At 51.1% G+C, this 25,542-nt stretch overlaps 1 protein-coding gene and 3 long non-coding RNA genes across 5 annotated transcripts; 2 read left to right on the forward strand and 2 right to left on the reverse strand.

The window, feature by feature from the left end:
* Window positions 1-1,279: 1,279 nt before the first annotated feature.
* LOC306803724 lies at window positions 1,280-18,238 on the reverse strand. Its single transcript, XR_013774676.1, has 5 exons — window positions 17,720-18,238; window positions 14,211-14,301; window positions 12,396-12,480; window positions 1,810-1,890; window positions 1,280-1,534 (listed from the first exon to the last, which is right to left on the reverse strand). It is a non-coding gene; the product is annotated as an uncharacterized lncRNA (long non-coding RNA).
* A 30-nt stretch (window positions 18,239-18,268) lies between these two features.
* Window positions 18,269-20,093, forward strand: LOC306803725. Its single transcript, XR_013774677.1, has 2 exons — window positions 18,269-18,747; window positions 18,953-20,093. It is a non-coding gene; the product is annotated as an uncharacterized lncRNA (long non-coding RNA).
* On the reverse strand, window positions 19,167-21,556 carry LOC306803723. 2 transcript variants are annotated; one of them, XR_013774674.1, is made up of 2 exons: window positions 21,090-21,556; window positions 19,167-20,082 (listed from the first exon to the last, which is right to left on the reverse strand). It is a non-coding gene; the product is annotated as an uncharacterized lncRNA (long non-coding RNA). The 2 variants fall into 2 exon arrangements; XR_013774675.1 differs by having other exon boundaries at window positions 20,611-21,556.
* Window positions 21,557-21,753: 197 nt separating this feature from the next.
* Window positions 21,754-24,588, forward strand: SIX1 (SIX homeobox 1). Its single transcript, XM_079309504.1, has 2 exons — window positions 21,754-22,581; window positions 23,632-24,588. Exons 1-2 carry the CDS (start codon window positions 22,022-22,024, stop codon window positions 23,918-23,920), a joined length of 849 nt encoding a protein of 282 aa, XP_079165630.1. The 5' UTR covers window positions 21,754-22,021; the 3' UTR covers window positions 23,921-24,588.
* The last annotated feature ends 954 nt before the right edge of the window (window positions 24,589-25,542 follow it).

The following is a 25,542-nucleotide window of genomic DNA, read 5'->3' on the forward strand; positions in this document are numbered from 1 at the left end:
ATGTCATGGGGGGGCTTTGAATTTTGAGTTGGAAAAGCAATCTGAAGTAGAAACTTGGCTCCTAATGACTCATCATGAAAGGTGATGGCAACTAGGAGTGCCTGTGCTTGCCAGGGATTTGATCTTCGAACAAGAATGAGACTTTCTGTTGACTTGAGGGGGTTTTGTCAGAATTCTAAAATACTGAATTAAAAAACATAAATCTTATACCTCATATTGAACCTATTTGTGTCTCAAACTGAATTTATGCCATAATTAGCTAGATACTATTAAAATCTATTTCCACCTGCTAGTTAGGACTAGCCAATATTTACTTGTGGTTCCCATGACATTGGCATGCTTTCTGTGTCAGGGGCTTTTTTTGGGTAGGTGTACTCCTATTTGCTAAATTCTTGTTTGTTGGAATTTTTCTTTAAAATGTTTTACATAGTGTCAGACTTTGTTTTGGCAGCCTTTTGAGAGCAGCTTGAAATGTATGTTCCCCTGATACTAAAGGATTTAAACACATTACCATATTACTTCAGATCTGTGTTCCAAGCACCAGGATTGCCTGGCTATGATTTTGATGCCAAAATGAACGACAGTAAATCCAAATAGACTAATCTGTGCAGGTGAAACTTTCCCCCACTGCAGTTATTTATACCTTAAAGATAATTAACAGCTTGCACACACCAGCAGGAAAACACTCTTCCATCCCCTTAAACTGTGTTTAGGCTATAGGAAGCAAGGTGATGTTTGAGAGTTTGGTTTGGTTTTTTTTAATAGATACAGTTAAAAAATGAAATTCTTGATTTTCTTACTCACTGAGACATTACGAAATTCTTGATTTTCTTACTCACTGAGACATTACCTTGGTGTTTTTCACCATTCCTCACCTTTCCCACTCATCACAGCCGCATCCTGCTCTCCTCTCGGCTCGCTGGCAGAGCAGGAGTCACTCCCAGCCCGGGGAACATCTCCCCTCCCTGCAGCTGCCAAAGAAAATCCATTTACCCGGGAGCAGCCCCAAGGTAGAGCCAATTCCCTCCTTGCCCAATTCCTGTTTCCTTCCCAGGAACTTGACTCAGCCCTGTTGCGGCGCTTCCCTGTGCCTCGATTCTGCCTTTTCCTGCCCCGCAGATACCGAATTCCAATTGCTGTGTCCCAGCTTTGCTTGAGCAGGAGCTGAGGATCTGAAACCATCCTCCAGCCTGGCTGGGAGCGGCTTCTCTCGTTCCTCCCCCCGATGCTGACAGGGGAAGGAGCTGCAGGACCAGCGCCGGCTCCAGCCCATCCCCGGGAAGGGATTTCTGCCTGTGCAGCCCCCAAGCTCCGCATGGAGTGCAGGGGTTGGAGAGCAAGAGAGAAGCGGAAGGTCTCGGCAGCGTATGCAAATGTCCAAATTCTCCCTGAGCAGCCACCCATGCGGTATGCAGGATGAATCATGTCCTAACGGAGCGCATTCCTGCTGCTTTGGAGGGCTGCGGCAGATGTGTTCCAGGTCACGCTGGGCGAGAAAACCACACACAGCCACGGCTCCTTCTTCCCTGGCAGCCTGTGCACAGATGGAGAAAGGGGGGACAGCACCTTTGGAAGGGTCCCTGAGCCCCTGGAGCAAGGAAGGAGAGCTGCCAAGGCAGTAGCTGGGATGGAGCTGATAGGAGATGGGTGGTTTCTCCTGATCTAGCAGGGAGACAATGCTGGAAGACAGCAATTATTATCCTCTATATTCATCTTGATTTGCCCCTGGTGCCAGATCAGAAAGGGATTTTGCTGCTCCAGGAGGCAGAAGTTGGGTCAGTAAAACAAGGTTTTAATATGAGTACTCACAGCTTGGAAAGCAGAGGTCTCCTTCCAGGCTGCATCCCCTGTTGTGGTGATCTCTGGCTGCAGAAATCTCTGGGCTGGAATCTTAGGCCAGTGTATGGATACAGATCACATTTTTAATATAAAAATACATTTTAGAATGAAAATTATTCCCAGAAATAGGAATTCATCTGCCAAGCAACGTGCACATAACCGATTTCACACTTAGAGGTGCCAGAAAGTTCAGGAATGAGACCAACAATAAAAAACCAGCACACGTGTGAAAAATCTACAGCATTAAAGCCAGATTCAATAAAAATAGCACCTAGTTTATATGCTACAGAAGCTGGCACACGCCTGCAAAAGCTGAAGGAAAGAGATAAAATGTTCAGGAGTTGCATGCAGTCCTGAGGAACGGAGCAGCCCTGGAGCAGTGCTGATGGTTACTCAATAACTCATGTACCATATTCTGCATAAGTGCTTTAATTCTTCATCCTGCTACTTCTCGGGCAGAAAGACACAATTTGGAATACTTGAGGCTGATCAATAAGCTTTGTTGTGGCAGCCAAAGTGCTTTGTGATAGACCTTAGGTTATGAAAGGACTCCCAGAATATTACACCACATCATTCTCCTTTCCCAGTCTGCACGCTGACAGGCAGAGTTGGGTGGTGTGGTATCCCTTACACTGCCTGCAGCTGTGAATCAGCCCCTCCCCTGGGGCCGTGCAGGGCACAGAAATAAAAGGAGGCTGGGAGGAGAGAGGAGGGGAGGGGAGGTGATGTGTCCAGGGCTGTGCAGGCGGTGGGTGGCACATTCAGGATGCAAAGCCAGGTCTCTGACTCCCCCTGTTGCTTTGCCACCTCCTCGGGAGCCCAATCCAGCTTGGATGCAACATCCCTTGACAAAGCTGAGCTTGCTTCTTTAATTTGTTTGTTGTGTTTACAGCCATCTTCTTGTGCTGACCAATAGCCCTGTTGATAACTAGACTGGCCCTGGACCAGCATCCCTGAGCCTCCAAGCACTCAGCCTCCAAAAAACTGTTCCTGCCTGCATCATTAGCTCAGGGTGATGCACATGCAGGCTCTGGAGGACTCCAAAGCCACCCACTTCCAGATCAAGGCAATCTGAGAAAGGTTTGACTCATCTCCCACCAAGTCCAAGGTGTTGAGGGGGAGAAATGCTCAGGGGAATGAGGAAGGGTTAATCCAGAGCCTGAGCTGTGCATGCTCTTGCATGTCCTAAGTCAGAGTTTTTTTAAAAGAATACATTGAGAACAAATGACAGTTTAGATGTTACTCATGTCCTAGGGAGATGCTGGGGACTTTGCTATTTACTGCTGCTTAATCAAACCAAGGCAGGCCAGGGGATCAGAAGGCAGTTCTGAAAGGCAACACTCAAAACCATCCCAAGCACATTTACAATCCCTAAAATGTTTCACATAGTGTCAGACTTGGTTTTAGCAGCTTTTGGCAACAATACAAGTTGTCTGTATTTAAAAATATCATCTGTTGTGTTATATGCATGCAGGTGAAAGTGAGCATTGACCACATTAAGACTAAAAGAAATCTTTATTTTGAGGTCTTCTTCTCCCTCTTATATTAGATGGCAACATATATTAGAGCTCAATCCCGAAACTCCACCACAGACAGGTTCAGATTTCTGACCTGCTGCTGATAAATGTGTTGTCCCCTTGCTCAGAGCCTGTGCAGAAGAGCAGCAGAGGCAGCAGGGACTGACCTGCCTGTCAGTGCTGTCCTGGGAGGAGAGCAGACTCAAACAGTATCAGTGAGAGAGCTGCAAACATTAGGGAAGTGATACCACCTGCATGTGGAAGGATTTTGGCACATCACAGCCCTGTGTGGGGAGTCACATCAGCTTCTGAGGGCTGCTGTAGCACTTCTCTTCCCTACCAATGTAGTGGTGTTCTCCACAGAGCTCCAAAACATTGGGGTGTTTTTACTTCTGACATCACCCTCAGGGTTTGGTATCCCCCAGATTTGCCAGGAAAACAATGAACTCCAGCCCAAAAAAGTAAGACTCACTTTTACACATCTGCCCACAAGGACAAGGACTGGGTACAAGACCACAGCAAGCCAAATATCCAGGTGAGTGAGCACTGAGGGACTTCAGCTGAGCCCCTATGGCACCTTCCCCTGGGTTTGTTTTTGCTTGTGACCTCCTCAGGACCCACCAGATAAATTCCAAGGGAGGTATTTAGGAGCTGCTCTCATTTGCCATCTTCCCCTCAGCCCTGCAGAATTCTTGATACGAGGTGGGACCCAGAACTTCCAAAAACAGCAGTACCTGGCAGCAGGCTGTTGATAGCAGCCTATTTCTAGGTCTGGCTTTATCAGGGAGGGTCTGGAAGTGCTCCCAGGAGCACAGGACATGCTGCACATTCCAGGCACAGCCGCCTTGCACTGACCAGCAGTGCTGCAGAGTGCCTGGTCCCAGGACAGAGATCACACTGCACCTCCATGGCCCCAGGACAGTTCACTGGCCCAAAGGTGCCAGGAGGATATTTGGCACCTCCTGCTACGCTCAGCAGGTCTCAGTAAACCCCTTCTGGCCTCAGCTTCTTGTAACTATTGTGGTTTTTTTCTCGTGCAAACTAAAGGCAGAGTTAACCTGAGCCTCAGGCCAAAAGAGTTTCATCCATTCCTTTGGAAAAGTCAGCTCCAACAAATGACACCATTTCATATTAGTTTGTATTTGTTACCCAGTGATGGCAGCAAGCATTGCTCACCTGTACATGCTGAGAAGTTCTCCTGTTCCTCCCAGATTTCTTCACCTAGAGCTGAATCTTTCTCACAGTTTGAATCAGTCTTGTTTCAGGTGAATGATGCTCATGACAAACAAGGAATAGCCATTTGCTGGTGGCCTGAAGGACCAGTCCCTCAGATTAAAGTACAGGTAGATCATGTTTCTGTTCATCCCTTAACTATTCTCAATTATTAAGGTCTTTTCAGAAGCCATAATAAACGAATGTGAAATAAGCAGCTGTTTTGAACATACTCATAACACTGGAAAGCAGAAGGAGAGCTGTATCTGAGCCCAAAACTAGAGAACACTCCCGCTTAGGTTTCACCAGAGCCACATCCAGTGAAGGAAGTGCCTCCTGCAAGCTCTACTTCCAGCACAAGATGTTTCAGGACCCAGGTCTCCACCCTGTGAAACTTGTGCAGAACCATCAGTTTGTCTGTATTTAATGAGCACACCCCCTTCCAACATGCAAGATACCTCTGCAAACACAGCCTAAAGCTGAGCTGAGTAGAAACCCTTGCTCAAGAGATGATGGTATTTTGACCTGGAACCACAAGACAATCACTGTTTCAGAACAATTTCCCACCCACCCTACAGAGATTAGCCCAGATCATGTTTCCCCAGTTCATCAGGGCATGGAACAGCACCAAAGGCTGGCAGATGCCAAGCTGTGTCACATCTGATGGCTCTACCCTTTCCAAGCAGAGTATCATGTCATCAAAGGCAACGAGGCTGGCACGACACGATTTGAGAATCCCACTTTATAGCTGGTAGAAATTGAATCCCAGCAAGTCTGTCAGTAATGATATATTCCAGGTAATGCAGGATTCAAAGCTCCTGGCCCCAAGTCTCAGTCTTATACTTAAGCAATGCTCTGATTTGTCAATTTTCACAATTTATGGGCTTTGCAGTATTTAGTAGATGGTGAGAGAGGGGAAGTAGGCAAAGGGGTTACAGCCACAACTTCCTGCTCTACTTCATTCTTAAGTTCCTGGTTTTAAAACACAGATATACATTTGGAGATACTGAAGGTCTCCAAGCCAGAATACATATAAATTTGGGTGTATCACATCTATCTATCTATCTGCATTTTATCTCAAATCTGTGTTGCCTCATGCTTTCCAAGCCTTTGGGTCTGATGGCACTGCGTGCAACAAGACACTTCAGGAAAATAAACAAGGGCATAAAATGGGTGCTGTTTTAGAGATAAAATTAATAAATGGTCTATAAATTCAAGAGATTATTTGTCAATGCCGCCTCTGGGCCCAAATTTCTATAAATTTAAGATTAAGCTTCTGAATGGGTTTTCTAGACTGTTGCAGTATAATCAGTAAATTTATAGCTGATTTTTTAAAAAATAACTCAGTATAACTCTCAAATTAGAGACACATTTCACTCACCTAAAAACAACCCCCAAAACAGCATACAAATGCATTTTGTAAAATCAGCACTGTAAATGCAGTTCTGTTTTTAAGAAATCCAAGCAAATTCATTCTACATCCCTGTGTAAAACAGGCAGGATTTCCAGAGCATCCTGCTCCTGGCAGCACAAACCATCCCATGGCAGGTTACTGGAGACCCCAGCTCCACACCACACCTCAATACAAGTCTGCACACAAACTGCATTTTGGTGTATCCATAATATTCACAAAGCAAATGGCTCCCAGCTGTAACAAATGGTTTTCAGCTCAGTTATCACCTATAGCAAGGACCAGAGGAACCTTCAAGGTCTCTGGGAAAGGAGACAGAAAAGGGAGAGAAACCTTCTTTTATTAGCTGCCACCCTCAGCCCTGGTCCAGGAAAAATCCAAAATGTTTGTTCTCCCAGACAAACCAAATCAATTTTGGGATTTTTATTTGTGGTAACCTAGCAAGGTGTTGCAAGAAGAAAAACCACTGGGATGCTTAGGTCATTCTGCTTCTTAAAGCTTTGGCCTAAAACAGAGATTTGAAAGGCCAGTGGTGGTCCTTCTCCAGTCCTGACTATAATGAGTGTTTAAATGCTCCAAATACTTGTATTTTTTCAAAATAACAGGAAGCACAAGGAGAAAGATTGGTTATACTTTATTTTTCAAGCCCTACTCAGAGGCAGCTTGAACTGTAACTATTCCAAGATTAGCTGATCTTAACTACTTGGAACCAAAAGTCCAGCTCCTAAATATCTGGATTTACATTTCTCCATCAGTACAACAACAGTATCAGCAATTCCCTCCTCTGTGGCCAGAGGTACAGCCAGGCTGAGGTTCACCCACCTGGAATGGAACAGTCAAAATACTGAAGCCAGACCCTATTGATCAAACTTATTTATTTATATAAAATATATATTTAAATGTATAATATTTACATATATACTATATTTTCATATGTAGCATATATTTGATTTATATTATATAATCTAAATATATTATTTGGTATTATCTATACAAAATACATATAATGGATTGTTGGATGCTATGAAACTTTCAGTTTACACAGGTGACTGCTCAGAATTGTCCTGGGTGCTCAATCTCTCTCTAAGCTGTTCCAGTGCCCTCCACCTCCCTGTCCTGCCCATCTCCTGCATGCTGGTACCAGGAGCAGGACACAGCAATGAAACTCTGCCCTTCCCTTTGAGGGGCCCTTTACTTCCCCACTTCAGGAACATTTGACCAATTCTGCTCCTTTTCAGACCAGGTACAGAGAAGGGAAAGTTGTTTTTCACAGAAACACAGGATGATTTGTGTTGTAAGGACCTTAAAGCCCATCTCATCCCATGGGCAGGGACACTTTCCACCAGACCAGGTTGCTCCAAGCCCCATCCAGCCTGGCCTTGAACATTCCACAGATGAGCAGCCACAGCTTCTCATTTTAGTTGAGTCAGGAGGATAACTCTTCACCAGTGGTGATGCAGCCGAGGCTGGACACTGCTTTTCCTCCTAGCAATGCATTTAAAAGCTATTGCTTAAACAAACTGCTCATTTCATTGCCTTTCTCCCAAATCCACCAGCACAGCTCTGCATCCTATAACACTGTTCCCCCTCCTGGGCTCCCAGTGGGTGCCACTGACCCACCCAACAGAGCTGTCACAACTTTTCTGAGCAGCCAAATCTACCAGCAAATAGATCACACTCACAAATCACTGCCTGGAAAGTCTGTGTGGTATGTGGCTTAATTTTCTTTTCCATAATATGAAATCCAATCTGAAATGCACAGATTAGTTTACTAATCTGTGTAAATCCTATTAATAGCACTTACACTGCTGTGCTCCCGTTCACATTCTAACAAATCTCCTTGGACTGGTTTGGTTTTCCCCTCATCTCCTGCAAGATCTTCACACCTGGTTGCAGTCACGTCTTCACAGAATTGCTGGCCACAAATGGAAACTTGTGCTTTGCAGTCATCTCTCATATTTTAATTTGTGTCCCATGGTCCATCATGTTCTGGATCAAAGCATTAGTGCTGTAAATCACCATGGTGCCATCGAAGCTAAAGGGATTATACAAAGGATCACACAGCTCCAGTGGGGAAGGGCAGAGCTTGTATCCCACTCTCCCCCAGCATCACTGGCTTCTGCACCTCTTCTTGTGATCCTGCTGCATCCTGCCCCTCACAGCCCCACTGGCACCCCACTGACTCCATCCTGCCCCTCACAGCCCCATTTCCACCCCACTGACTCCATCCTGCCCCTCACAGCCCCACTGGCACCCCACTGACTCCATCCTGCCCCTCACAGCCCCATTTCCACCCCTCTGACTCCATCCTGCCCCTCACAGCCCCACTGCCACCCCACTGACTCCATCCTGCCACTCACAGCCCCATTTCCACCCCACTGACTCCATCCTGCCCTTCACAGCCCCATTTCCACCCCACTGACTCCATCCTTCCCCTCACAGCCCCACTGCCACCCCACTGACTCCATCCTGCCACTCACAGCCCCATTTCCACCCCACTGACTCCATCCTGCCCTTCACAGCCCCATTTCCACCCCACTGACTCCATCCTTCCCCTCACAGCCCCATTTCCACCCCACTGACTCCATCCTGCCACTCACAGCCCCACTGCCACCCCAGTGACTCCATCCTGCCTTTTACAGCCCCATTTCCACCCCAGTGAGTCCATCCTGCCCTTCACAGCCCCATTGGCACCCCAGTGACTCCATCCTGCCCTTTACAGCCCCACTGCCACCCCAGTGACTCCATCCTGCCCCTCACAGCCCCACTGCCACCCCAGTGACTCCATCCTGCCCTTTACAGCCCCACTGCCACCCCAGTGACTCCATCCTGCCCCTCTCAGCCCCACTGCCACCCCAGTGACTCCATCCTTCCCCTCTCAGCCCCACTGCCACCCCACTGACTCCATCCTGCCCCTCTCAGCCCCACTGCCACCCCAGTGACTCCATCCTTCCCCTCACAGCCCCACTGCCACCCCAGTGACTCCATCCTGCCCCTCACAGCTCCACTGCCACCCCACTGACTCCATCCTGCCCCTCCCAGCCCCACTGCCACCCCACTGACTCCATCCTGCCCTGGGCACCTGATCCAAAGCTGGCCCAAACACCAGCAAAGGATCTGCTTGCAGGGAAGGGTGATGGACCATCTCTGGAGCTGCTGGATGTGTTCACAGCAGCTCTACACACATCCCCTTGTCACCTGTGGGTTTAGGGTGGCACACCTGGCACCTGGGTTGTGCCAGCCAGAAGGAGCATCCTTGCTGCCAGCTGGGTGGGCTACAGCCCCCTGAGCTCAGTGTGGACTCTCAAAGAGAGAGTTCCTCTGTTCTGCTGTAGAACAAACCATTCTCTGCTTGAAACAACAATATTTGCTTTCCTGTAGTGGGCTCCAGTGGCTCCCTGTGTCACAGTCACAGTGAGAGGGGTTAAAACTAGAAGAGAAGAGCTGGGCTTGCAGGCCTGGCTCCAACTTCCTAATCAAGCTGTGCATTAATTAGCTAATCCATCTCCACACTGCTGTTCCCTGTGCTTTGTTTCCCCACTGTCCAGGAGTCCCTGTAACCCAGCACCTTCCACAGCCTCACCTGTCCCACAGCACGTCCATGCAGAGCCAGGGCCACGCTGCTCCCTTGGGCTGGGGAGTGCTCAGAATTTGCCAAAACCAGCCCTCTGAGCTGCTGTCACTCCTGACTTGTGCCCTTTCACTCTTGCAGCCCCTGCCAGTGCTTTCCATGCTGTGTGTCAGGCAGGAGAGGGTGGATGCAGGATGGGAACATGTCAGGTAGGAAACTCCCAGAAGTTACCAGATTGAAGGTTTTAATGGAGAACAGAACATGACAAGTCTCAGGTGGTGAAGGGAAAAAGATCATCTAGATCATCAAAAGGAAAGGATTTGAGTTAAAACTGCTTTTGGACAAGTTCACAATAGGACAAACCTACTCGTGGTCTCCCTGCCAAGGTGTCCCTGCTCCTTGCATGAGTCTGTTGGCTGCATGAGCCCCACCATCCAGCCATTCCCAATTCCCAGGGCCAGGCTCTGAAGGGCTTTCACTAACCTCAATAAAATGCTCAGTCCTACAGTGCCAAGACAGTTCCAGCACAACCCTGGACACATTTCCAGTGGTTTTTCTACTCGAGTGTGAAACAAATTATTAGCATAAAATATTTGTGGCTCTCCTCTTTCCTTCCCTACAACTGAACTGCCTTTAACACCCATCCAAAAGCATATGGATTTTCTCCCATCACTGTAGAAACTTTTCAAGGTAAATAATGCTTCACTCTCTCCTAGTTTTCCCAAAAATGGTTTTAAAGTTTTAATTACCTGAATAATTCATGGTGGTTTACTTGAGTGTTAGCTCAGGAATTGTTTGTAATACCTTAGTTTTGTGGAAAAAATATTTTAAAAGCATTACCTACTCACAAGAATTTTCCCCAAATTCTCTTTTACAAGGGGTTCATACTTGTTACCTGTGTTGAATCTTGCCTGTAAAACAGCGATTTGTTTACAGACCTTTAATCTCTTGATAAAGGTGGCAGTTGTGAGACATTAACATGCCACAGAGAAAAAAAAATTAAACAAAAAACAAAAACATAGGAATTTTTAGAGTGAGAGGGACAACCAGCCAAATACAATATGTGGCCAGACAGAATCAGAAGTGCTGGCTGCAAAACAAACCCAAGAGGCATCAGAAAAACCACCCCAGCCATGGTGGTAATGGTTCACCAGCAAAAGGAATGTACAAAACAAAATGGGGGGAAGATTCCTCCCCCTTCCTCTCCTGCCTTCCCCCCAAAAGACCATCTGACCTCTGGTGCATGCAAATGTGCCACTTGGGAATGGCAACTGGCTGGACAGGAATTCTGCCTTTGGTGTCCTGCCTGCCCCACCCTCTGCAGGCAGACCTTAGGAAAGGTGGTGTTTAAAATATTAAAGGGTGAGATAAGAGAAGGGGAACAGCCCATCTCAGCCCTTTGTACTTCCACAGAGCTCCTCTGTAAAATGAGTGGGATTTCTATCACCCTGCTGCAGAGCATCGTGTGCTGGAGACCTTTCCCAACATCAAGCTCCTGTGTGCTCACAGCCAGCCTGTGCTCGTTTGCCCCCCTGAAACAGCATTTTCCTCTTGGATGTGACCTGAGGGGACAGTCACTGTCCCTCTCTCACCCTGCCTTGGCTGCACAGCCTGGCCAAGCTCTGCCAGGGGTTGGCCTGAGAAGAGTTCCTGGTCCTGATGTCAAAGCACACTCTGCAAGAGCCCCTCTGGTTTTCTGCCCCCAAGGAGCTCAGAATTCACCTTCTCCTCCCTGCTGCTCACAGTCCTTGAGCAAACCTGCAGGAGGGCTCAGCTCTGGCAGGAAGGTACATCCAAAATGTGAATTTAACTCACAGCTGCTCTTCAAACCCTGTCCAAGGACACACTCATGAGCTCTGATTGCTTGTTTTCAGGCACTATCAGGGCTTTCTGCCCCTGCCTGTTCCCAGGACAAAGGTTTTTGCCTCTCTGTGGTCTTGGCAGTAGTAGGGATGTGTCCCCTTCATGGTCATTGCAGCACCTGCTGCACCAATGCACTTCAACCAGGTGATTTCAGCCAGGACATCACGTGTGTGATTGATCACACATTGATCACAAATGTGGTTACAAAGGATTCTGCTACAGGAGGAGCAAAGATCTTTTGGAAGGATAAGGTGGATAAGCAAGAGAAGTCAGCTCTGAAACCTCGTGAAGGCTAAAATCCTGGATCAGCCTTTGCAGCCTGGTCCCACCTTTTGGCTTCAGAAATTCAGAGTTCAATTTCTCCTACAAAACTGTGGTGTTTGATTACTTCAACTTGCTGCAGCACCTCCTGCTTCCACACACCAGGATGTCAAAGGAACACTGGCATTGCCTGGTGTAATTGTGCTCTGGGGGCAGCAACAGAAGAATTGCTGTACATTTTCCTCCATAGCAGCCCTGCAAAATCCTTTTTCACCTCCCTGGAATGTTTTTTATCACTCTCTATCTCCAATGCTGAGGTGAATAGGACCCCATCTTTAGGGAAGCATCACAGTGATAAAACTCCCTTTAAAATTAATTTTAATGGCAGTATTCATAATTAATATTGGAAGCTGTGTAAAGGATCACAAGTCCTGGCCCTTGGCATCTCCCAGTCCTCCATGCACAAACTCAAATGAGCTGCCAACACACTCCTCAAAGCTGCATCCTTCATGTTTGGCAAAAAATTATAGGGATGCCAGCAGCAGCCATGACCACGTTGTCTTTAAAGCTGAGAAATGCTTTGGAAAGTGATTGTGTACAAAAATAATCATAAAAACCCCCACATTTTTCATGCTGTCCTCATGCCCAGCCTAACAACTTCTCCAAGCACCCATCTATTGCAACTGATGACAAAGATAAGTTTCTTCTACCACCACCTTACCTCAAGAAGTGCAACCCCATGTGCATTCACAGATGTGCTTTGGGAGTTAAGTGGAATTGCTGGAAATATCTCAGAATTGAAGGAACTTCACTTGAACATGAGAAAAAGGGGAGGGGAGAAAAACACAGTCAGTAGATTAGACACTGTGATCTGATCCATGTGGGGCACAAAGGACATTAAAATAGAACTGAAACCCAAATTTGATGAAGCCAAAAGAGTGGGCAAAGCTGGATGTAGTTAACCTGCAATATTCAGAGGCACAAATTAACACAGAGGACAAGGATTTGTCCCTGAAAGTGTGGAAATATATACATTTATACACACACCTGAGCAGATATAAATATATGTGTGTACCTGTGTTCTCTCAGGGCTGAAAAGAACTTGACAGCACCATTCAGTCTTTCCCCCATCTCCAAGACAAGATCAAATAGACGTCGGTATTTTCTGACAGATGTTTGTCTAGACCTGTTTTTAAACAGAGAATCTCCCACCTCCCCAAGGCAATTTATTCCAGCACTTCCTTTTCTTCTTCAGCTTCATACACATATGCACAGGTACCTTTATCTCAGGAGGTGAGCAGCCTCTGATGACTTGCACATCAAAAGGCTTTGTGAAGTCATTTCTCATGGCAAGACCTTTCTTGTGAGTGACGTAGAGCCCCAAAGATCCCACTGTGACCTGAGGTGACAGGCTGGGCTTGGGGGACCAGCAGATGGGGCAAGGGGGGCAAATGGGGAAGGAGGGGGAAATTCAGGCTTTTCCTTATTAACCTGTCAGATTTGTCTGCTGATAAGAGAGGCCAACTTTGCACAATCCATTTTTAGACTCAGAGGTTATTTTTTTAATAAAATAAATACACTTTTGGCTTCTTCAACAGCCACCTCAGAAGAGATGCTGTCCTGTCAAACTTCAGTAAGGCAAAGGAAGGGATGAGGAATGAGGCTGTGCAGCTGGAATATGTAAATGGCAGGATGGAGAGTAGCACTTTTCCAGCCACTCTGGGTATCTATTACCTCCACTTTTGGATTGACAATGCACCAAATGTTTCATTGCCTGGGGCCTTACAAAGCTGACCAGCTTTTATAGCCAAAAGCACTAATGTAGAAAGGCAATTGGGAATTAATTATTTAATGTGGTTCTCATTGGTAGAAAGCTTCCACCCTTCCTGCATCTCAGCTACCACTATACATATGTTGCTTTTCTTCAGACTACAGTGATTAGACAGCAGAGGAAAATGATGGCTAAGTCCTATTCCCACCTGCAATGAGCTCAATTTAAATCAGCAGATTTGCATTCAATAACCAAGGGCACAGTTTAGCCCCATGGCAGGAAAACATAGTTTATGACAAAACCCATAAATAGATTGCAGCATCTCACTTCTGAAATTAAACCTTCTCATACCTCTGCTCCCAATTTCCCTCTTTGAAAGGCAGAATATTCATTCCTATGTAAAAATTAAAATCCACGCAAGTAGCCCTATTTGTAGGAAATCAAACTGAGCTTTATCAAACTTTAATTTGGCTGTTTGGATGCCTCACTGGAGCAGACAGAAAGGTGTATCCCAAATCCACTGCGTGTTGGTTCAGCTCCAGCCTCTCCCGGATCCTCAAGATAAGCATCTATTTCATTTAGAGCCTCTTTAGTTATGACCTGTGAAGAAGCAAATGTCCTTTTGAAGATCTCCCTGCAACAGCTGCATGCCAGAGACTCCTGGCCAAGTTACTTGAAGAGCTTAAGGATCAGGCCCCATGTATTTAAAAAAATAAAGTGCAAAATAAGATTCTGCAGTGGGACTGAGAAGGGGCATGAACTTACCTGTCAGTTGTGATACGTGGGAACCTGGTAACTTCTTCCCTCCAGTCAGCACCTCCAGAATCATTCCAGATGAATCTCCAACAGGATCCTACTGAAATTCAATATAGTGAATTACACCAGGAATTGATTTATTGTAATGTGTCATATTTTTCCAACTACAAAATATATTTGGTTTGCTTTTCTTTTTTTTTTTTTTTTGTTTTTTGGCCCTTCAGATGAAAGATATACTGCTGTACAGATGTGCTTTACTAAGATCCAGTGGCATGAAACCTGAAATGCCCCAGCAAGATTCAAGAGCGAGTTTTAATCACCATGGAAGCACGACACGTTTGAAGGTCTATGAAATTATACACCCAGGTCTGAGAAGAGTAAACTTATCCGTCTGGGCAGATCTGCTGATAAACAGAGACAACTCATTTTCTCCTGGAAAGCTGTGTTATATGTTTGAAAAAATAATCAGTTGTTAGAGGCAGGTTTGTGCTGGGAAGAGAAAGGAGAAAAAAACAGGGCTGGGAGAGGCTTTGTGTCAGGGAAAAGGAAAGGCAGTGTGAAAGTATTCCCTGGAAAAGCAGGAGATGGAAGAAAAGAGGGGCTGAGCATCTCTCAGGGCCAGACAGATCGAGGCTGGCGACGACAGAGGCATATGGAGACCCACCCAGGGCGCAGACAGAGCGGGGACCCCAGACCTCGGCTTACGCAGGGTGACCTTTCCCCTCGCTAAAATTTCAAAGCTGGCGTTGCCGGCGCTGAACAGACTGTGTGCCATATGTAACATGACCTCAGCTCAGCTCTGCCAAGCCACTGATGGCATCACTAATGAGGGGTGAAAGGTCCCCTCCTCGCAGCCAGCTTGGAAACCCAGCGGGATGGGGGGTGCGGGATGGGCCCCCCAGCACTGGACTGCTGAAGGCAGGACCCCACTGCCCCACAACCCCGTGTTCCCACTCAGGAGTGCCCCCCTGACCCACCACAGGGACACACACTCATCCAGAAGGGCGATGGTGCCTCTTCCCTTGGGCCAGCTGAAACTGGCTCAGTCCCCCAGCAACAGAAATATTTGATTCAGTACCTGAATGCAAAGCACACAGAGCCTGGGATGTAAATCCTGTCCCCAGTCCAGCTGCCACCCTCGCAGCCTCCGGGCAGTGCCTTGCTCCCTGTGTGGATCATGCATTAGCCAGGTGGGGAGAAGGATTTGTTCTGGGGGATGGCACAGAGGAGAAGAACCCTCAAAGTGCCTGCCTCGATCTGGGGAGGACCCAAAATATTTTTTTCCCCAAGCATTTTGCACGAAAATCATTACAATAATGTATTGCAGGGAAAAAAAATAAAATCAACCTTCACCCTCGCTGCCTTTTTTGTTGTTGTTGTTCCTTTTTTAAATAAGGGGATTTGGTGGTTTTTTTGCAGTTTTCCCGGTGTCCAGCGCCCCCGTCCTGGCCGTCACCTAAGGCAGGGACAGACGCGAGCCACCCACATGCCACCCCTGAGCTGCCTGCCCCAGACATGTGTGGGGACGGCCCGTGTGAGTGTGGTGGGTGTCACAGATGCGGGTGGGGGGTGCGGAACGCGGGTGGGTCCGTGCACACGGGGCTGCGGGAGCGCTCCCAGGCTCGGTGTGAGCACACGGGGGTCCGCCCGCAGGTGAGCGCCGTGTGCCCACGGGAGCGCGCAGGGGGTCTGTGCCACCCGAGGAGCGTGCACTGGGGACAGGGGGAGTGCCCCGCACACGGGTGGGGAGTGCCCCGCACACGGGTGGGGAGTGCCCACGGGAGGATTTTGGGGTGCGGGCACACTGAGGGGCACAGGTGAGGGTGTGTGCGGCGTGTGTGGGGTGACACACGGGTGGGTGTCACAGCGGTGCCCCTCACCCCCAGTTCAGCCCCGGCACCCCGTGGGGATCGGCAGGGCTGGAGCCGCTCCCGGAGCGAGCAGAAGGTGCCCGCGGTTTGTTTCGGTTCTGCGGGTGACTCATTCCTGGCAGATGTGGCACCGCCGAGGTGCAGAGGGAACCCATCCGCGCCCTCAGTACAAACACCCCACCCGCGACCGTGCTGCCGCCTCCCCACGCAGGGCCAGACCCGGCGGGGAATGGGCTGGATTTACCCCTCGCTTCTCATCTGCCGGGGATTCATTTTTACATCGCATCCGGCGCTGAGAGATTCAATTATTCGTTTCAAATATTATTCTGCCCCTCGCCCTCAGCACATCCTCATCTTACTGGGGCAGACACGAAGCCACCCACGCGTGCTGGGCCCCGCTGCCGGTCGAGGAGCGGCTGCAGAGGGGCAGCTGGGGCGTGTTTTTCTCCCACGGAGGAGCCGCATCCCGAGGGAACATCCTGCCGGCTGCGGGGAAGCAGCGCTGGAACCCGCGGCAGCCCCGCGCCTGGTTTAGCTGCTGCCTAATTCCTGCAGCAGCATCTTAGTTTAAAAAAAAATAAAATTAAGGAAGAGGCAGAAGTTGCAGCTAACATTGCCTCGTGTTACAGCAAATGCTATTAACGTTGGGAAACGGGAAAAAAACAATGTCGCGGAAAAGCGAATTGCAGCGCTAATACCGCGCGTCCCTGCGCGCCCGCGGGAGGATCCCGCCACGCCTTTACCTCTCTGCTGGGGGATCCCACCATCCCTTTTCCCCTCTGCGGGGGGATCCCACCATCCCTTTCCCCTTCTGCAGAGGGATCCCACCATCCCTTCCCCCTTTTTCCGGAGGGGGATCCCACCTCCCCTTCCTCCTTTTTCCGGAGGGGGATCCCACCATCCTTTCCCCTTTTTCCATCACTCTTTCCACCTCGGCGTGGAGATCCCACCACCCCGTGGTGGGGCTGCAGACCCGCCCGGAGGACTGAGGGGTTTTGGGGCGGTGTGAGCAGCAGGGGATGGAGGGGTGGGGGTCTTGTGGGACTGCAGTTGATGGGGGAGCAGCGCACTCCGGGTACCCGGGGGCCGTGTCACGGTCACCAACACGCGGGGCAGAGGCAGCAGAGCCTGTGCCGGCTGCAAGGCGAGCTCGCAGGCTTCCGTGCAGAAAAGGAGTTAAACCCCGCCGTTGTCCTTTGATTTAGGAAATGGCTCATCCAATTCAGTTCCAGATTATTCAGGGGCAGGCTGCCTCGCTCGCTCCCTCTCTCCCCACACCAGCCCAAACATCTTGAAGTAATCAGCAGCTGAGAACGGAGACGTCCCCCTGGCATCTCAGGTTAAAGAAGGAGGTCCAGGAAAATGTGGTAGAGCCATTACAAGAAACCTGAGATGCATTCATCAGAGACTCCAATTGCCATCGCATTAGGATTGATTAGAGACCAGCAGTACCGTAATGACCCGGAAAGCGGGGCATACGGGGATTATTAATATCAGACTTCTCAAAGGGGAAAAAAAAAAAAAAAAGGAAAGGAAAAAAATAAAAAGAAGGAGTAAAAAAAACCGGAGGAAAAGAGGGAAAAAGCAGGAGAGAAAATTTAAAAAACAAAAACACATCGCGAGGCTGCTGCTCGAATACAGACTTACCTGAGAGCACAGGCATCGGCGAGCCGCATGGACGAGAATTTATCTAAATTCTGGGAAACAGGAGCAAACAAACACGGAAAAAAAATCACCTCTTGAAGCCGTGAAATCGCCAGCTCGCATGCACGGGTCGCACAGATATTCCCAGAGCTGCGGCCACGGGTCCGGGCAGGCCACGGTTCGGGGGTCCCAGCCGGGGGGTTCCCCACCAGCGCCAAAAGACACCGGTCCCCGGGCTGGCGACAGCAAGGACAAGTTAAAGAGCCACCAAAGAGGAGCAAGGAGACTTCGGTGGCTCGTCTCCTTCTCAGTTCCCTGCGCCAAAACAAATCAGCCCCTCCTGGTCTCGGTTTAAATGTAGCTCACTGGATAATTAACTCCATCTTTCCAGCTCTGCTTTAACTGTTTATTTAGTGTCACCCCGTATTACCATCACTAGCACTTTCCTCTGAACAGGAGGAGCTGGAGGGTTTCACCTCCCAAAAGGAAATTCTTCGTAGCTTAAAAGAATCAGCATCCAGGAGGTACATTAGCAAAGAGGGAAGGGGGGCGACAGGATCTGGGGGTCCTATGGCAAAAGCAGGAGGGAACAGGGTGGAGGTGGGGGGACAGGGACAGAAAGACGTATCGGCCCTCGGAGAGAAAAAAAAACAACGCGTGATCACCTCTAATCCTTTGAAAAATGTCCCGGTAAGTGCGCGAAGAAAGAGCCCTTTGTGCCCTGGGGATCGGCCACATCGGGAAGGCCTTATCCTCATCCTTATCCTGCCCCAGCATCCCGGCCCGGCCCTCCTCCGGCAGCCCCGGCCCGGCCTGACCCCGCGGGGTGCGGGGGACCCCTCTCCGGGCACCCCCGGGGCGCGGGGCCCGGGCAGGGACACGGGGACACGGCCCCCGCCCCGCGGACAGCGGCTTTGTTTTTACAGGTGTCGGCAGGGCAATTTACTAACAAGTAATTAAAGGTCGCACCGGTTTGCAGGCGAGCCGGGCCAGAGGCTGCTGCAAGAGAAGAGCGGTGCATATGGAGAGGGGTTTGTTCTTCCTCATTAAAAAATAGAATAATAAAAAGAGGGGGGAGAGAGGGGGAGAAAGAAAATACAAATCCTTTATTGTTGGGGAATAAGCCGGGAAGCTGGCTGTCTCCCTGCGCCTCGCATTCGCCGGGGAAGGCGGCGCGGATCCGGTATCACGTTGCAGATCCTCACTCGAGATAACGAAATGCGATCTATTTTTCAGAACAGCAAGTGGATGGGAAAGGAGCCTCTACAACACAAACCTCATTGACTTAATGGGTCGGTTTTGGATTTCGCCTTCGAAATGTTCGGCGAGCGGCAGCGTTGTGTTTCTGCCCCGCCGGCTCCCAACCTCCAGCCCCGGTTCTCATCCCGACGAGAAGCGGCTCCCAAAAACCCGCTGCTGATTTTATTTTGTTGCGCTATTTGTTTCCTCCAGACCCTCACACTTAAAGAAAAAAATACTAAATTTTACTTTTGAATGGGGACGAACTTTATTTCTAAGCTCGGGAAGAGATGGGGGATGTATTTGGTTTACTCTTTTTTTCTGCTTTGTTTTGATATTCTGGCGAAATCGAGGAAAAACCCGCAGCGCGTTGCGTGGGCTCCATCTTCATCCCCGCCCTGCGTTGTATAAATACATCGAATAAATAAGGGAATAAATTAATTTGCGGCACAAACAGAGCCGATGGGTGTCCGGGCAATGGGGGCGAGCAGCGGAGGGCCCCTCGCTCGGCCCCAGCTCTCCGCGGGCGCGGAGGGGCCAGGCCCGGGCGGCGGGGCAGCCCCGGGAGCTCCGGCCGGGCGGGGATGGGGGTGATGCTACCGGGCTGGTGCTGCCAGGGTGATGCTGCCGGGCTGCTCTTGCTCCTCTGGCAAAGCAAGGACCGAAAGGGGCCGGCGGCAGCTCCGCGCCGTTGTGTTGTTCGGTGGCTTTTTGCTTATTTGCATCTGCCTTGTTTATGTTCTTATTTTTTTGAGCTGCTCGAAACTCTTTTTTTGTTGTTGTTCCTTTTGTGATTTTTCAAGGACTAAATGGGATGGGATGTTCTGGAAATATGTTTGCCTCTTTCCGTGGGTCAAAATGAAACGTTTCCAATTTTTAGGAAAACCAGCCCCGGAGCCTTAACGAACATTGATGCTCAGCGGTCCTTGCCTGCAGCAACTCCCAGGTAGACCCTGGTGGGTCTGTCCTCTCATTATGTGAATTTTGATGAGACGGAAGAATAAAGTCCCGCTCAAGAATCGCGAGGAAGCGCCGCTCAGCCCTCGTCCGTGTCTGTCAGCTCTTCCGCCGGCCGCATCGGGATAATTTGCTTATTCCCACCAAGAGCGGCGTTTCTTTTGTTCGGCCTTTTACAGGAGGACCAAAAAAAAAAAAAAAAAAAAAAAAAAAAAAAAAAAAAAAAAAAAAAGAGAGAGAGAGAACCGTGAGGGCAATAGAAATCCGCTCTCATTACAATGCCCAGGGGTTTCCCCAGTCCCGCGCTGCGTTTCTCTTCTCCTCATCCAGAAGTTAAAAAACCCCAGGTCCCTGTTCTCCCCGAGCTGAGTCCCTCATTAGAAAGAAGAAAATAAAATTCAAAATTAATAATAGAAATGAGGGATGGGTGAACCCACCCCAGGCTGGACAGGGCGCTGCTCTTTCAGGACGCGGCCGCAGGCGAGCCCCTGCCTTATAATTCTGCGCACTTGCTCTAGACTTTAGGGTATTAGTTGATTTTAGAGCCGGGTTTAAGGCTTCGTTCCGGTCCCCACACAGCTGCCTTGTCAATAAGGATCTGTTCCAAGTAGACATTCCTTCTGGGAGGACATTGCAGCTCTTTAAGACTTCATCTGCAGCATCATAAGTACTAAAATAAAATGGCAAGGGAAAATTACCAGACACATGGTCATGGGATATGGAAGCGCCCTGACTCCAGCGGACATAGTACAGTCGCTGTACAGACTGGGTGGCAGGGGCTTAATTTAAACAGCCCCGAGACGCGAAGTACGTGGGAAAAACAACAATCCGGATTTAGGAAAATATCGGCCTTTCCCACGTCGTGGCGCGGGCAGAGGCTGCGGGCGGCGGGAGCGCCGCGGCTCCGGGAGCGGGCTCCTCTTCACTTGGAGAGAGAGCTCCAATAAATCCGACTTGGTACGTCAAATAAATCCAACTGTCTTAGTGAGGACAAACAGGTTTTAAAGAGCCCCGCGATGGCTCTTAGCACCCGCGGAACGAACTCATTCCTGAATCCAAAGCGTTCTGGAGTGTGCTTAAAATAAGGGCTTCAACTTATCTAATCAAAGATAAATAGAGCCATAAAGACACCTCCAGCCCCCCGCGCCCTGCCCTTATCTCACCGCATTGTCCTCACCTCCCTGCTGACAATAGATTATCTTTGCTTAGGGAGCCTAATTGTTTTCTAATTTTTAAAATAATTGCTTTTGAGCGGGGGTGTGCAAATGAGGATTAGGCTAATTAAAGCGCCGCCGGTGGGTGCAGCGCTGCTGCCCGCGGTCTGCACGGGGCTGCCCCGACCCGCCGGGCCCCTCCCGCGGCGAACGGGGCAGAACGAGGGGCAGGAAGGGCGCACGGGCCCCGCGCCTTATTCAGCTCTTCTCTAAAGCATTATTTATTCATCCCCAGCTCTAAGGTAATTAAATACGGGCTGCTTCGCCAGAGGGACGGCCAGCGGGCGGGCGTGGGGCAGGAGTTTTGGGGCGGAAAAAAAAGATGGAAGAAAGAAAGAAAGACAAGAGCCCGGCGGCAGCGGCTTTGGCGGAGATGCGCCCGGGGGCGCGGGCGGCGGGGCCGCACCCGCGCAGAGGCGGCGGCGGGACGCGCAGCCGCGGCCGGGGCCGTGTCCGGGGCCGTGTCCCCGCCGCCAGGCCCCGCCCGCCCGTGCCGAGGCTCTGCCCGCCGGGCCGGGCTGGGCTGGGCTGGGCTGGGCTGTCCGGGCTGGGCCGGGCCGGGCCGGGGGTGCCCAATCAGCGCGGCGCGGGGGCTCGGGCGCTTTAAGCGCGGCGGCGGCGGAGCGGGGACAAAGTCCCCCCGGCACCGCGACGAGCATCCCCGCTCGCCCGACACACCGCCCTCGGCTGCCGCAGCGCCTCCCCGCTCTGGGGCCGGCAGCGGGACCGGCACCGGGATCGGGATCAGCACCGGGCCCGGGCCCAGCGGGCGCCTACCCCGCGCCCCTCCGCCGCCGCGCTCCTGCGGGGTGCCAATCGCCTCCTCCTCTTCCTCCTCCTCGTCCTCCTCCTCCTCCTTCTCCTCGTCCTCCTGCGGCCGCCGCCGCGCTCGGCCATGTCGATGCTGCCGTCGTTTGGCTTCACGCAGGAGCAGGTCGCCTGCGTCTGCGAGGTGCTGCAGCAAGGGGGGAACCTGGAGAGGCTGGGCCGGTTCCTCTGGTCGCTGCCGGCCTGCGACCACCTGCACAAGAACGAGAGCGTCCTCAAGGCCAAGGCGGTGGTGGCCTTCCACCGCGGCAACTTCCGCGAGCTCTACAAGATCCTGGAGAGCCACCAGTTCTCGCCCCACAACCACCCCAAGCTGCAGCAGCTCTGGCTGAAGGCGCACTACGTGGAAGCCGAGAAGCTGCGGGGCAGACCTTTGGGCGCCGTCGGCAAATACCGCGTCCGGCGAAAATTCCCTTTGCCCCGCACCATCTGGGACGGCGAGGAAACCAGCTACTGCTTCAAGGAGAAATCCCGGGGCGTGCTGCGGGAATGGTACGCCCACAATCCCTACCCGTCCCCCCGGGAGAAGCGGGAGTTGGCGGAAGCCACCGGTCTCACCACCACCCAGGTCAGCAACTGGTTCAAGAACAGGAGGCAACGGGACCGAGCGGCGGAGGCGAAGGAAAGGTACGTGCCACCCCTCCGGTCCCCGCTTTTCTCCCTGCTCCGCCGTGCGGGGGGCGTTTGGGAACCGCGGGAGCTGCTCCGGGAGCGCGGCGAGTACCCGGAGCCGGATGGGATAGGAACGACCAAAACACACGGTTCCCTTCAAACCCTTTTTTTTTTTCTATTTTTTTCTTCTTCTTCTTTTTTTTTTTTTTTTTTTTCTTTTTTTTTTTTTTCCCCCATGAACCGCGTTGCGTCTTCCCCTTGCGTGGAATGGGTTTTTCACCCAATCCACTCGACCTCACCTGCCCTGGGGGAGCAGCGAGTCCCTACCGTCCTCTTCCAGGCCGCTCCGCCGCCTTTGTTTGCTGCCTGCCTTCCCGAGCGAACCGGGAGCGATGCGCAGCCGGACTCCGGGAAGCGGTCGGGATGCAGGGTCGTGTGTTGCCGGGGGTCGGGCAGGGTCGCTCCGAAGCTCGGAGGAGAGAGATGCAGCTCCGGGATGGAGAGGCGGGGGGAAGCAGAGGGAGCCCGGGATGGGGACGCGCTGGCCGGGCCGCGCCGCCGCCCCGCACCGAGGCCACCCCGGCAGGCGACACGGTGGCCTCGGTGCGAGGCGGCCGCTCGGCCCGGGGAGACACAGAGCCGCGGAGGGCATCTCCTTCAGCCACCTCCCACCGAGCCTGCTGGAGAAAGCCCCGCACCCAGCTCGTGCCCGGGCCGCACTTTCATTTTTAATTAAAGAGAAAGAAAAACCGCCCCTCAAAAAAATCCCTTCCTCCAATTTTTCCTCCTCACCTAAATTACAGGGTTGTTCAGTGTGCTTATTTGTAGGAGGGGGTAAAAGAAATAGGGACGATCCGTTATGAAATTATTTGGATCATTTTTTCCCCCTTGAGAAGCATCTGCTCCCACGCTGGAATTAAACACGAAGGATTTATTGTGGGCATTAAGCACAACGCCCATCCCCGCCGCCTCATGCCCGACCTAACATCCCCATTGTGGAATTATATATATATATTTTTTTTTTTTTTCCTTTTTTTTTTTTTTTTTTTTTTTGCCTTTCTGCAGAGAGAACACGGAAAACAACAACGCGGCCACCAACAAACCGAACCAACTCTCCCCTCTGGATGGGAGCAAACCCCTCATGTCCAGCTCCGAGGAAGAGTTTTCTCCTCCCCAAAGCCCGGATCAGAACTCGGTCCTGCTCTTGCAGGGGAACCTCAGCCACGCCAGGAGCTCCGGCTATTCCCTGAGCGGCTTAACCCCGTCCCAGACCCCTCACAGCCTCCAAGGCCACCAGCTCCAGGACTCGCTGCTGGGACCCCTCACGTCCAGCCTGGTGGATCTGGGATCCTAAAGGGCCTCGGCGGGCCGCCGGAGGATCGGGAGAGGAGGTTCTGCTCGGGGACAGAGGCTCTGGGTTGTACATAGAGGACAGCACCCGGTTTTACAGCTCACCCGCTGATTCTTAACGGGACTCTCGGCTCTTTTCACACAGCCCCAAATCGGCTCTTGCGCCAATTCCATCTCAGCGGCTCCCACTATCACCACGATTTTTAATTTTTTTTTTTTTTTTTTCACGTAGCCAAACGCAGAGAGTGGCAATAACCCTCATCAGCCCTTCGAGTTCAAACGAATTGGTCCCAACGGGAATTACAAAAAAAAAAAAAAAAAAAAAAAAAAAAGGAAAAAAAAAGGGGGGGGGGGGAGAAGGGGGAAAAAAACCAAAAAGCAAACCCAACTCCTGCTGGATCCGATTCCACCCAAACAAATCGCAGCGCCGCGGGCGCGGCGGGGCAGGGTCGGCCGGAGCATCCCTGCTGCTGCCTGGCCCGGTCCCCGAGGAGCGGGGACAGAGGGAGAGAACCGCTGTATTGAGCCCTGTGCCGGAGGGGGAGGAGGGAGGGAAAGTTACGTTTACATTTTTCATATTTAGCCTTACCAAAAAGATTTCGATGTAATTTAAATTAAAAAAAAAAAGTAAAAAAAAAAGAAAAAGAAAAAAGAGTGAAAAAAATATCAAAAGCTGCAGTATTAGAGTTTTACCAAGTGCCTGTGTCTGACCGCGGCCGTGCGAGGCAGATACTGAGTGGGTTCCCTTGGACCCGTGTCCCCCACTTTTCTCCTCTTCGGTGGTGAAATGCATCGATGTGGCTAAAAATTAGAATAATAATAGTAATAATAAAAGTCGACGGCCATTTCCTCCTAAACTGCTCCGCCAGTTCCCCTTTGCCTTCTCTCGTCTGTGCCCGCTCGCCGCCCCCCTCCCCCGGCTTGCAGAGAGCCCGCGGATGACGCTGCCTGTCTCGAGTATTTGTTACCAAAAATCGCATGTGCTTTCGGGTTTATTTTCTATTGTACCTAAACAGTCTAAATTAAACAACGCTGATGGCAGAACACCCAGGCTGCGCTTTTTATTGCAGGGGCGAGCCCGTGCCCCTCTGCCTACCTCCTCCCCCCCTCCCCACGGGCTGCAGAGGAGGTTCAGGAGAAGCCGGTGACTTAGTAAGGGAACAAGGACGGGGACAGAGATCCCGTTTAGCCCGCGGTGCCCCGAGGGAGCGGAGCACCCGGCCGGGAGGGAGCGCCGGCTCCGCCGCCCGTCCCGTCGGGGCCTCGCTGGTGCCGCTCTTCCCTGTTAGCGTTTTGCATCATTAAGTGCGTGTTTATTTAAGTCGCTGCCGTGTTTGTGCTCGGGGTCTTGGGCCATGGAGAAATGTCACCCTCTGCAGGAGGGTCTTGCCCGGCCGGAGCGCTGTGTGTCCCTGCGGGCCGGGTGCTCCGCTCCTCGGCCCCGCTCCAGACGGAGCTCCGACGGGGCAGCGGATCCGTGCCCGCCCCTCGCCCTCCTGGGCTCCGGCTGGGGGGCAGCCAGGCCCGGGGCCGGGATTCTGGGATGGATTCCCTCCTCCCTCCAGACGGGCTCCGGCCGCCCCCTCGGGGGAGCCAGCCCAGATCCCGCCGGGATTCCTGAGCCCA

The sequence above is a fragment of the Erithacus rubecula genome (genome assembly GCF_903797595.1).
Source record: "Erithacus rubecula genome assembly, chromosome: 6".
Classification (NCBI taxonomy): domain Eukaryota; kingdom Metazoa; phylum Chordata; class Aves; order Passeriformes; family Muscicapidae; genus Erithacus; species Erithacus rubecula.